A 12977-nucleotide genomic window follows, 5' to 3' on the forward strand; every position below is an offset into this window, starting at 1 on the left:
CTTCTCCAGTAATCTGAGTAACTGCCCGATGCAATCACATAGTGACTTTCTCCTTGCTAGCATTAGTCTGCATTAAAGTCTAATGCTGGTTTTGGAAAGCATTAAAGATGCCTGAGCAATGCAATACCTTAACCCATCCTGGCATAACCCCCCAACCACAGCCCGGTTCTTCCTTGCTGTGCACTTCTGCATCAGCGCTGAGACCAGGGCTGTCCTCATGACCCCTTGCAGAGCAGCTGTTAAACTACACTCTGGCAAGGCTTTCAGAGGATCCCTGAGAAACGCAGGTCATGCAGTGTTCTGTCATTAGTCATGCTTTGTGATCACTTGCAGTATTGTTTACGGTTTCTCTAGTATCCTGGAGCAGAAAGCAATAAAAACCCAACCTATCTGCTGTAGGACAATGACTCCTTATGATTAGATTAGGTTAGTAGGTGGGGGAGGGAGCAGTCCTAACTGCGTTGGGGTCGCTGCCTTGCAGGGCTCTGCCTTCAGGCCAGGTTGTAAATGCCCATTGTGATGAGCTTTCATGCATTTTATGGGCTTTCCTGCTAAAAAGCCTTTCCCGATATTCACCAGGCCAGCCTAGTAACCTTTCTTGCACTTCTGGTTTATCTCTGGCTGTACTTAAGTAACTCCAAAAGGAGGAAGATGTAGTCAAAGGACTTGGCTTTTGCATGTGTACTCTCCTCCCTGATTCTTCTTGATAGTGACTGGTTTGGAAGTTAGCTCCTGGGGCCCAGCTCTCCCCGTTGTCTTGGAGAGGTCTCTGCTCTGCTTGCCTAGAGACATCCCAAAACCAGCACTGAGAATGATCTGCTTGACCTGCTGCTGCTGCTGGAAGGAACACTTTGCCCCCACCCCTATCTTAGCTTCTCCAGGCATATCATAGCCTGGCTTTGTTTTCTTTATCCCAGTGTGTATTGTGCTGAACTGAGCATCACTGGAGGGGCTGAGATGCTGGTTCTGGTTGTCTTGGACCTCAGGAAGCTGTCAACCATCATCTCTCTTCTGCTGTGGATGATATTTCTTGCTGACTCTTTCCTGTCCTTTAATAAGAAATTCTACTCTTGTGTGAGGTGTTACTGATGCTTCTCAGTATCAACGAAAATAATCTTTCTGTGAAGGTGAATTTCTGGAATATGCCACACCTCAAGTCGGTGGGTAACAGGAAGAGCGAGGCAGGGCGTAGCTGTGCACATCAACCTGGCTGAACATCCACTCTTTTCATGTCCATCTCCCTGGGCGGGCAGACTGCAGCTCAAAACAGGAGTGAAAACATGTTTTTGCCCAAGAGTCTTGCGACAGTCTTTGTGGAGGCAAGGTTGGGGGCTTGAGATAAGGTGCCATTTTATCACTTAATCAAATCCCAGCCACCCCCTGCCACTGGGTGTAGTCTATACAGAGCCTCCATGTTGTACTTCGTCCTCTGAACTCCTACTGAGTGTTCCCAGTTGATCTACTGCAGGGGATTGTCCTTACCAAGGAGCTTGTCCACCCTTCTACCAGTCTCCCACCAGACCATCCTATGTCCTAATGGGCTCTGTGGTAAGACTTTACGGTGTGGGTAGTGACCTGCTGCTCCTGCTTTCTGAGGTGTCCCATAGCCTGGTTCTCACAGTAGCTGTGCTGAGAGCTAGCAAAGGCTTGCCTGCTCTTGGAGGGTAAGGAGCTCACATTGACTGTGAAAGCTGAAACGTTTGAAGCTGGTGAGAACCTAAGAGAAGATGGGGAGGACGGTGATGAAAGCCACTCTGTTAAACAAGTGGTTGGAGGTTCCTAGGAAAACTGCTGCCACCATAATAAATCTAATCCTTTGGGCCTGGAGGAAATGCCAGGGCATCCAGGACCTCTGCTGTGGTCTTAGTACAGCTGTGCTAATGGAAGCAGATGAGTTCTTACTGGGACCTGGCACAGGAGAACAAGTGTTGCTCCTTCCACAGATAAGAGGCTTTTCCAGCTGCCTGGCACTACAAGACTTGCCTCAGTCATGACTGCTTTTGCTGGGATGAAGCAGGAACTGGTTGTGAGTAAGCATGGCCTGGGGTTGCTTGAAGGGAACGGGAAGTATCAGGAAGGATTAGGTAGTGGTGCTGGTGTGTGCCACAAGACCTTTGTCCTGCTGCAGCTCCTTTGCTGTCATAAAGGTTTGAAAAGCTGTCACAGTGGAAACTTGAATGAGAAATTTCCCCTCTCTCTAGCACATGGTAACTCCTCTTCCTGCAGGGATTAAACCTTATCTGGTGACAAGATTTAAGTAGTCTCAATAAAGTAATTTTAAAAAAAGTTGCTGCTGGGCCTCCTTGGTGTCCTTGACATTTGGTCTGTAGATTGGATTTCCAGCTTCCCCAAAGGGTGAGGAGACAAGCAAGGTAAGGGGTATGAATGAAGCGGGGAGAGCTGTGCTTTGCCAGCTGGGTTGTCTTTCCTCGGACCACCAGTCTGAAAGCAGGAGCTTGTCACACGTGAGGAAGGTCAGGTTTGGGCTGCTCTCCCTAAACCTGGCTGTGGCTTTCACCCTGAGTTGGGCTGTGAGGGCATGGATGAGCTTAGTGTGACTGCAGCGAGCCAGGAGCTAAGCCGCTCTGAAGACCTGCGAACAGAAAGGGCTCCGGGCGCTTCCCCTTAGTTCCTCTTGCTGGTTGACTTTGGCCAGGCTCCGTGCAAGCTGCAAATACCTGGTAGGGAGTGAGATGTGTGGTGAGCTGGGGATGGGAGAGAGGTGTGCTAGCATGCTGTGCAACGACCGTGTTCCTTTGCTTCTTTCTTCTCTGTAGGCTGAGTTGAAGAAATAAAATTGGCCTGGTCCTGTGTTGTTGCCTTACTTTAGTGGTCCTGTTTATGGCTTTTCCTGAAAGCTGCTGTGTTGCACTAAGCAAACTTGCATGTTTGAGGGCAGATGGTGGAGCTGGGAAATGATCTGCTGAATCCTTGGTCTGGCCCACCCGACGGAGATGCATCTACATGAGGGTGCAGATGCTTGTATTTACCAGGAACCAGCTGCTTACTGCAAGGGACTTGCCCTCAGCTCTCATAAATAGGCCCTTCTTGCTGTCCTGGAGATTGCAATCATCTCCATGGTGAGAGTTGCACAAATAGAAGGCAGGATAATGACCTCGTGGATTAAAGGGCAACAGGAGTTTGGTTTCCTAGTGCATGAAGCTTGTGCTGGCTGCTGTGGTGGTTCTAGGTTGAACATCCCTGGAAAGGCAGGCTGCTAATACAGAAAGGGTCTTTGCAGAAATACTGGGGCCAGGAGGTACGTTACCAAGCCCTGGAGCGTGGAGAAAAAGGAAGCACCTGTTTGAGGAACTAAGGTGTGGATTTGTTCATGGACGTGCCCTTTGAGCATATTTGAGAGGCAGTAAGCCCATCTAATAAAAACTACCGAAATCTGCCTGTAACTGGCTCTGCTTGCCTGCCTTTGATGCGGTTCAAAGGGAGACAGGGCTGCACTCTGTCCTCCTTGTTAGCTCAGAAACACAAAGACTGGCAGCATCCCTATGCTGGGCTGACAAAGGTGTGGGGAGCCTTGCCGTCCCTGCCCCAGTCCCAGTGTGCTGGCCTGAAGTTCCCTCTTATTTTCAGCACTCAAGTACCTGGGGGAAGCCTGAACCTCAGCAGAGGTGCAGCTCCAGGCATGCACAGCGCCTTCTGCCATTCAAGTTCAGGCCTGATCCTGGTTGTTTTGGAGCAGCTCCTGCCAAGGAACTTCTTTGGGTCTCTTCCATCATCTAACTTTGTAGAGTTAGAGCTCCAGCAGGAAGAGCAGGGGAGTGTAAAATCCCAAATACCATCTTCTGGCGACTGAAAAGCAAAAAAACCCAACCAAACAACAAACCAACCCACAAAAACACCAATAAAACACCTCATTTCACTTGGTATTTTTGAGCTTCTCAGCTTGGTTGGTTTATGGCTCATCAGTGGTGAAAGTGCCTGAAGCACCACTCCTGTTCTTGCTGGGGATGCTGCTCTTCTCGTCTCCTTGTATTTATGACTTGATGCCTTGCTGGACCTTCTAATTGGAGAAGGCTACCAGCCTTTCTTGTATTCCCAGTCTTAGGGCCAACTGTGTCTCCCTTCTCTGGCTGGACTGGGAGAACTAGGAGGTGATCTTTCCCTCCCCTCTACTAGGTGCTGGCAGATACCTCACCCAGAGAGCTGTGCCCAATTCTGGACTCTTTAGTACAAGAGAAATGTGGTTCCTTCTCTCCTGTATGTCCATAGAGGACTTGGGTTGGTGGAACTTGTGCTGAGCACCATGGTTACAGATTGAATGTCCTGTTGCTGCTGTGCCAAAGACACAGTCTGCTAATCCTGTAGAGCACAAGCAGAAGATTTGGTTAGGGCTGATGCAAGAAACCACGTACCTTTTAGTGGTGGAGTTGTGATAAGACTTGTGTGCTGTTTTGAGGGTGTGAATGAAGGTTGTGCCAGAGCTGCTGGCCCTGTTGTTTTTGGAAGGGAGCAGGGATGCAGAAATGTGCCCCTTTCTCCGTTGCCTTGCCAGGGTGTGGAGCATTGCTGGAGGGGAAGCTGAGCTCAAGCCAGGCTCTCTGCAGATCACCTTTTGCTGGTGTCCTATTGCATGAGCGTGGCGATGGAAGGGGAGCAGTGGGAATACTGGAAGGACAAATGTTCCCAACTATCTTGTGGGAGGGTATGGGGAAGGCGGAGCCAGGCTGCTCTCAGAGGTGCGTGAGGTTTGGATGAGAGACTGATTAGCTTTTCCTAAAAGCCTTTTCATTACCACTGTGGTCAGACACTGAAGCAGAGCCCCAGGGAGGTCAAAGGATATAAATCCTTGTAAATAACTCAGAGTTCAGCTGGACATAGCCCTGAGCAGCTGGAGCTGGTCATGCTTGGAGCAAGACACTGAGCCAGAGGCCTCCAGAAGTCCCTTCCAATCTAATACTTTTCAGTGGTAGGTAGGAGATGCCCAGATGGTGTGGTTCAGCTGTAGCATAAGTCACAGCCTGGGATTATGCGTGACTCCCTCATCCCTAGGCTGGCATGATAAGGAGGCGCCTTATGAGTTCTTTGTGGGAAAGGTGCATCTCTCTGGAGATACTTGTGGGGGCTGAAGATATGTGCCTGTGGTGCCCTGTGCTGTTTTTGTGTTAGTTGTATCATGACAGGCTTCCTCTTGTGTTCTTCCAGATACAGCTACATGATTGACAACGTCATTCTGCTGATCACTGGGACCCTGCACCAGCGTTCAATCTCTGAACTGGTGCCCAAGTGCCATCCTCTGGGAAGTTTCGAGCAGATGGAAGCCGTAAACATCGCTCAGACACCTGCAGAGCTCTACAATGCAATCCTGGTGGACACTCCCTTGGGTGAGTGGAGCCTTCCAAAATACCTCTCAGCTGTTTATGGAGCAGATGTCCCTTTCCCCCTCAGTCTAACTAGGTTCAACCAAGTCTAAGCTGTGCTCCAGGAAGACAAAGCAGTGGGTAATGCACAGATAGGGTGCCTGTGGTGCCTGGGCTTGAGTTCAGGTTTATGCTTGCCCTGTGTTTTTCCTCCTGAGGACCAGCTAGTTCTCTGGACGCTTCAGCAGATGTCCAAGCCAGCACGCTGGTAGTGCAGATTGCTGGGGAGTTTGGTTTGTGCAAGCCAGGCCTTGAGCTCTCACAGCAGTGCAAGCGTAGCTAGATCTGATCTGCTAGGTATGTCCCTTTACCAGCTTGTCTAGGAATCATCACCTGAAATTGGGGAGGAAGGAGAAAGTCTGAGGGGTCTTAACCCATGTGGTCTCTTTAATTGTCATGGGACCCATGTACAAACACTTCCTTAGCGAAGGGCTCTTGGGTCCTCTGCTGGAATGTCTCAAATTTCCAGCACTTCTAGCTGGCCCATTGAGCAGCGTCTCATTGGCAATTTTGCTAGTTAACTATAGAAATCTGCATGTGCCTAGTCTTGTTCTGAGACTGATAAAATGAACTCTAGATCAAGGAAAGCTCTTTCAAACAAAAAAACCTTAAACAGTAACAGCAAAATCCACCCCAAAATCTCTGAAAGCCTTTCAGAGCTCATTGTATAGCAGGATCCTGCACTAAGTGATACTGTCTCATGGCTACAAGCCTTGACCAGGAGGGACTTGACAGTAAAACCAAGTGTCTTATGAACAGTCAGATATGTTCTTTAAAGATAAAAGTTGTGAGAAGTGGTTTTGGAGAAAATATGGAAGTGTCTTTGCAGCAGTAGGAGAGGTAGTCACAGGAGACTTCTTAGGTTAGCATCTGTGGGCAAAAAAGTACTGAGGTACGTCTGAGTCAGCGATTAATCATTCTTTTGGGGTTGCTAGAAAGAACAGAACACTTGAGATCATCGTATTGTCTTTGATAGAAATAGTTGGTTTTGGAACTGAAAGTGCTTTTGCAAATGCTCTGTGTGGGGCAAGTGAGGTGGTTGTCATGGAAAGATGATTTGCCAGATAGAGCCCAGCAAAGGAGGGAAGACGTGTCTCGAGGGATCTGGGATGCAAGGCAGGGCAGCAGCGCAGCAGAACAGAGTCGAGCCCACCATAGGGGTGATGTGTGGGAAGAAAGTTCTCCCCAGGAGTCAGCAGGAATGGGAACCTTCCCATTTTGTAAGTAAGATAGAGATCAAAGTATTTCAAAGGTTCTCTGAGACCTTAAAACTCCCAGCTGCATATGGAGTGAACATACCCTGTTACGCTGGCAAGGTGGCTCCATTGAGGGTCTTTGCCTCTTGTGATCATGCACTTTTATGTACGTTCTTCAGACCTTTGCCCTGGCCATGCCTTGAGGCTGTGTACCATCTAGTGTGGCATTTCTTCAGCAGGAGAACATGGGGAGTAGCTGTGTTGCCTAAACAAGCAGGCATGCAGGCTCCAGTTGTTTAACTTGTGCTCCTTCCAGTGACCACACGCAAAGAAACAGCAGCTTTATCTCCTAAAAGTACTTGAGTAGCTACGTGGCTTGGTAGGAATGCCTAACCCCAAATGGCTTTCATAGGTTAGCAGGGCAAAATAGGATTTGCTGTTAGCCTAATTTGGGATATTGGAGGGCCAAGAACTGAAATAACTGTGTTCTCATTCCTCTGCTACTCTGAAGTAGCCACTGCTTAGCTATCCAGGCCAGCCAGCAAGTCCTGCAATGAAAACCACTGGCACACTCCAATTTCACTTTTGCCAGTCACAGGGAGAAGTGTTCCTCCAGCTACGTGGCATTGTCTCTGGTGTCACAAAGAAACCTCTGTGGGGGGTTAACGCCTGTTCCGGACTCTCTGGCCCCTCTCTGAGGCTGCTCTTCATGCTGGGGAGCTCATGCTCCAAGAGTGGTGCCCACTAGAGGTGTGAACCTGCCTTGGACCTGGTTTGTCTCATGAAGTAGAGCAGTGCTCAGCTCTCAGTGTGAGTGCCGTGGGCTTTACCTGCAGCTGGACTGCGTGAGCTGAGAAAGAGATTGTATTTCTCTGCATAGCAAATCCAGAGAAGTTGGTTGCTAGGTGAGAGTTGAAGAAGTCATAGAAGTCCTGTCAGTGGGGCTTATTGCACTCTTGTTAATGAGTGAGTGGTAGGCACTAGACTTACCTCTATCCACAGCCCACGGTACCGTGTGGTAGGCCTGAAACCTCTCTGTGGCAACAGCTTCTCAAACTCTCTCCCAGAGATCCTAAAGCAAAATGTGTTAGGCTGAGTTTCCTACCAAAATGCCCTAGTTCATCCTATCTGCTGTTGCTTGGCTCCAGCTGGAGAAATAAAAGGCCTCAGAAGAAGTGGGAAAATGGGACCGATGGACCTAACTAGGGGAAACAGCTCCTGGCTCCAACCATGGAGCGTCACAGGTTGTGGGAGCTGCAGCACCCCCATGCCTCCTTAATCTGACGAAGGAATTGGAGGATGAGGGAGAAGCACAGCACCAGCGTCCTCTGGACTCAGTAGCTGCTCTCTCGCAGATGTTTATGCGCTGCTGCCATGCTGTAGCAGGCAACTTGGAAGCTGTCTTGTCACCTCCAAGTGCCTGCATCTGGGAACAGTTTGGGTTTTGCTTGTTTTTAAATACAGGGTGCCCTGGCACTGATGCTGGGGGCTAGAGCTGAGAATTTCTGCTGAGAATAGGCTGGTGTGAGAGCCCCCCAAAATTACTGTGGCCTCAATAGCCATGGTGGAGCCTGAGGTTTTGAGTCATGGCAGTTTGGTGGCCACTGAAGATAAGGGTCATGCCTGGGAGGGACAGGCTCAAAATAGGGTGTGCTTCTGCCTGGTATTGTTGAGGACTCTGGAAAATGCCAGGCATGGGTCTGGTTAGGGCAGCGCTAACCCTGTCTGTGGCTCTGTTTCAGCTGCTTTCTTCCAAGACTGCATATCTGAACAGGACCTGGATGAAATGAACATCGAGATCATTCGAAACACGCTGTATAAGGTAAAGGAGTCCCTAGGAAGGGGAAGAGATGTTAACTTCCCTATTTATTCCTATGTTTTCCTCTTAAGAGTAGTTTTTAAAAGTATATTTTCTTTCCTGTTTTCTTCACTGATAGAGTGAATGTGACCAAGAATTGGTTGCATCTGCTGGAAGGTAACGTTGATGCTCTTGGAGGGGCCTGCTCTGTGGAGTCAGGGTACTGGAGCTAGGCAGAGTGACTTCTTTTAGAGCTGTCATTCCAAGGGCTGAAGCAGCTTGATCCTAAAGTTGGTTGAAGGACTTCCATGGGCTTGTCTCTTTGCCTTGCGCTCTTTCAAAAGAACCTCTAACAGTCTGCTCAAGCCTTCAGTGGCTGTGGTTGGAGTTAGATGCTCCTGGTAGAGCAGTGCAGGTGCAGCTGGGGCAGTCGAATCCTGTGTGCTGGGGAGCGCAGGGATGTGGAGGGGCTAAGGATCTCCTTGTCCTGAGCCCACACAGGGAGCTGTGGTCTCCTCTGCAGGCCCTGTCTGGTTTGAGCTGGTGGTATCAGAGCGTGTGTTTATGTGCAGGCTGTGGCTATCGCTCCATCTGAACTCTCCGGATAAAGGGTGGGATGCAGATTGTATCTGCCAACCTTGTTTTGGCCGGTCACGGCCGGCCTGGTGTCAGCGTGACCTCTGCTTCCCAAGGAGGCTGCAGCCCGTTGGGAGAGGCAGAGAACAGGTCAGGCGTGGAGAGGAGAAGGCAAAGGGAGGGGAGAAGGAGCTGTATGTCACAGTCATGCCCAGCGCTTGTGGCCTCTGGCGTGTACTGGTCTCTTGCTGTAACGGGGAGGTACGCCTGTGTGCATAAATACCTGCTCCTTCACGCCGTGCAGACCTCTGAGATGAGGCAGGGAGCAGAGTAAGCGTGGGGTGAGCAGCTCGTTGGGTTGTGGGGGGTGAGCAGCTTGTGGGGTGCTGTTTCCTTGGGTCCCAGCTGCCACCTCTGTTCCCATCTCCCTTTTGAGCATGGATGCTGCTTTGCATTCTGCTCTTTCCAGTGTCGTCGTCGTCCCCAAATTGCAGTGTAGATGCCTGGCATGCGTCCTTGGTGTGTGCTGGGGCAGGCTCTTGTTAAAGAGCAGCCCCCAGGGAGCACAGGGGCTCTGTCAGTAGCAAAACACAGGGATGCAAGGGTGGAAAAGGTAACTGCTGCTTCCAGGCTCTCCCTTGAAGCCACCTCTCTCCCTGGAGGGCTGGAAAAACGTGTCATGCAATGCAAATGGCCTCCACAGGCAAATGAGGGAAGTGAAATCAGGTCTGAAATCTGCACAGAGCTGCTCAGAAGTAGCGGGTGCCTGTGCTCAGGAGGAGTTGGCACGAGAAGGGGAAGCACTACCTCCCAGGAGGGTTTTTTCAAAGGAATCTCTTAAGTGTGTAAAAGTTTGAACAGGATTCACAGGAAGAAAGCAATTGTAAGGTTCCATGTTAGCCATGGTAAACGAGAAGGTTCTCAAATGGAAATACAGTTAAGATGGGGAGCAGAGGCTAAAGTAAGCAGTCAGCTCTTGGTGTAGGGAGTGGTCAGCAGTGGAGTCCTGCAATGGAGGCATGCTGGCTTTTTCTTCACTGCTTGCTCCCTTTTTTCCCCCCTGCCTTTAATGGATACGTTGGCATGAAGCTGGCTGACTGTTGGCCTTTGGTGATCTTCTTGTTGGGAACCAGCTGAAGGAGCTTTGTGACTGGACAATAAAATATAGCAGGCAAATCAATAAATATGGAGCAGTGCATAGGAGAGGCGTCCTTTCTGCTGCTAAATGAAATCCTGGGTTATGATTGACCTAAACAAGCATGTCTCTACAAGGTGATCTGTTCCTAACAGGAGAACAACTGCACAGACATCGCTGTGCTGTTGTGTATGTCTGGGGGGCATTTGTCCTGAACGCTGTCTCACTGCCCTCCTCTCTCCTCTCTGATATGAACAGCACAAGTTGCTGATGAGGACATGATTAAAGGTTTGGGTGCAGTGACCTCTCTGTGGGAAACTATGAAACCAGTTGGGAATCCTCACCTGGAAGAGGAGTGAATCAGAGCTGTGGTGGTAACCACAGTTAGTGTTGGAGAAGTTAGTGTGGGTGAAGAGGCCACAGGTCTCCCTTCAGGCTGGATGTGACAGGCAAATAAGGCTAGCAGATGGATTTGGGGAAGTAGAAGTCTGTTAAGGTTTATGACATGCAAAGGGACTGTTTCTGGGGTGAAGGTTTTGGGACACTGGGGAGCTCCTGTAAATAGCTGTCATCTCTGGAGGGGTTCTGTTATCCAGGTCTTTGTTCCAGTGGTAACTGCAGACTGGTGCTCTGTGCTCTCCTGCACTCAGACAGTGCTGGGGGTGACATTTCTCTGACAGGTGATGCTCTTGCACTGTGTGGTAACAAGTATTTGCAGGGCACCATAGTCTAGGTGCTTTCCTAGTGCAGAGGCTGAGGGTGTCCCACTCATGCATCCTTGGTCCAGCTTCAGCCCTGGAGTTGTTGTGACAAAGCAGAGGTTTGTGATGTCTCAGCATCGTTTTATTCCATCCCTTTTAAGTGGTTCTGGTCGCAGCTTTCCATCTAGGGAGGTATTTTGTCACATGTCTCCTTCTGAGAGCGTTTTTTTGCTGAACAGCGCTTTTAGCCATGCACTGTCTTCATGGACTCCCCCTGGGAGGCAGAGTCATCTTCCAGCTGGATTACGGTACATCTCTGCGAAGGATTATGTTTCCTGGAGGCAGTGTAGCTCTGCCTAGCCTTGTGTGTTTTCTGCAGTGCTCCAGTTGGGATGCAGACCAGGGGGCTGCAGTGTGAATAGAGAATTACAGAGCAGGGCCAGCTTCCTTCGCAGATGTCCCGTCTCATCTCTTGACTCTGCTTACACAGCGGTACTTTCTGAGCGTAGGTCTTGCAGCTACAGTTGTGTGGCTTGGCATGTGTGTGGAGGCCAGAGAGAGGTCAGGAAACCATGTGAAACTTCAGCTGAATGCTTTGGAGTTAAGACGACTCAACGGAGCAAAATAGGCTGTAACCTTGTTGCCCGGGGATCTCGCTCGCAGTAAACTCGTGCGGTCGCTTGAGCAAACCCAGCCACCACCCTCCTTGTCTCCAGCTCCGGGGGAAGCGCTGTCCCCTGTGTGTTTGGCATCCCAGTTCACGTGGGGTCAGAGTGCCTGTGCCGGGTTATAAAGCACCAAGGAGCAGTAGCCCTGCTTTGCTGTTCATCCCCTACCAAACGGCCCTGTGGGGCAGTGGATGGAGCTGTGTAGAAGATGTGCTCATCTGCCATCTCTCTTCCAGGCTTACCTGGAGTCCTTCTACAAGTTCTGCAAGGTGCTGGGAGGTACCACAGCAGATGCCATGTGCCCGATCCTGGAGGTAGGTCAGAAACCCCTGTAGCTGGGTGGTCTGGCTGTGATACTCACTGCTCTCTGCTCAGGCCCAGCCTGTCTGCCAGCATTAAAGGACGCTAAAGGTGTTTGTCCATGTCCCTGTGCACACTTTGCCTGCTCATTGGTAGACGTAGGAAAACACTGCCTGCACATCACTCTGGACAGGTCTGGTTCTCCAGTCTTCATCTTGCCTGATGCTGGCATGCCTGTACTCTTCATGGCGACTTCTTCATCCTCTCATGTGGATAATGACCTGGAGAACCACTGGAGCTGTCCAGAGCATGGCCCATCTCTGTGCTGAGGCTAGCTGGGAACTGTGCAGGGCTCAGGGGTGGTGGGTAAGAGAGGCACCAGGGCCTGAGCAGGGTGCTGTCAGTAATTTGGCTTATGTGTGGGTTGGGAACTTCCTCACCCAACTGCTGCCCAGGCATTGGCTACTGGGCATACTGGGAGCCAGCATCAGTAGCCTGCCCTGGGTGAGCACTGGGTAGCTGTATGTGTCCCAGGCAGCTTGCTTGTGCTGCCCTCTGACGTGGCTGTGTTCAGAGCAGCATTGGTATCTGCTGGCCTCTGGTAAGGATGCTGCATCCCAAGATGAACCGTTCTTCTCCTGCAGTTTGAAGCTGACCGGAGGGCCTTCATTATCACCATTAACTCCTTTGGTACTGAGCTGTCCAAGGAGGACCGAGCAAAGCTGTTCCCACACTGTGGCAAACTCTACCCTGAGGGCCTGGCTCAGCTGGCCAGAGCAGATGACTACGAACAAGTGAAAAACGTTGCTGACTACTACCCTGTGAGTGCTTTGGGGTGAGGGCTGGGGTGAGGACCTGCTCTGGATCAGAGCTTCTTGGGCATCTGGGGGAGCTTGTGCCTGGTACACCCCATCCCAGGGTGTGGGGGCTGCCCTCACCACCAAACCTATGAGGTATGGGTGAGGCAGTACTGACAGTTTCTCCTTTAGGCTGCTGGGGGTGGAAATGTGTCTTCAGGGAGAAGTGGTGTGCCATGTCTCCAGGCCTAGGGGGTTCAGTTGCAGGGATTTAGGGCTTTGGGCTCTATCCTCCTGTGATGTCTTCCTGCAGGAGTACAAGCTGCTATTTGAAGGGGCCGGCAGCAACCCTGGAGACAAGACCCTTGAAGACCGGTTCTTTGAGCATGAGGTGAGTGTGCCCCAAGATGCTTCTTGCCATGTTTCTGCCT

At 50.5% G+C, this 12977-nt stretch overlaps 1 protein-coding gene across 1 annotated transcript in view; it reads left to right on the forward strand.

Moving 5' to 3' along the window:
* The window catches only part of ATP6V0D1 (ATPase H+ transporting V0 subunit d1), a 31804-nt gene that overhangs the window by 17019 nt on the left and 1808 nt on the right, over positions 1-12977 (forward strand). The window contains exons 3-7 of the mRNA XM_084269991.1: positions 5161-5339; positions 8314-8393; positions 11686-11763; positions 12394-12570; positions 12860-12937. Of these exons, the coding sequence (XP_084126117.1) occupies positions 5161-5339; positions 8314-8393; positions 11686-11763; positions 12394-12570; positions 12860-12937 (592 nt within the window). The remainder of the gene's footprint in view (positions 1-5160; positions 5340-8313; positions 8394-11685; positions 11764-12393; positions 12571-12859; positions 12938-12977) is intronic.

This window comes from Gallinula chloropus (assembly GCF_964237585.1).
Source record: "Gallinula chloropus genome assembly, chromosome: 13".
In the NCBI taxonomy this organism is placed as follows: Eukaryota; Metazoa; Chordata; class Aves; order Gruiformes; family Rallidae; genus Gallinula; species Gallinula chloropus.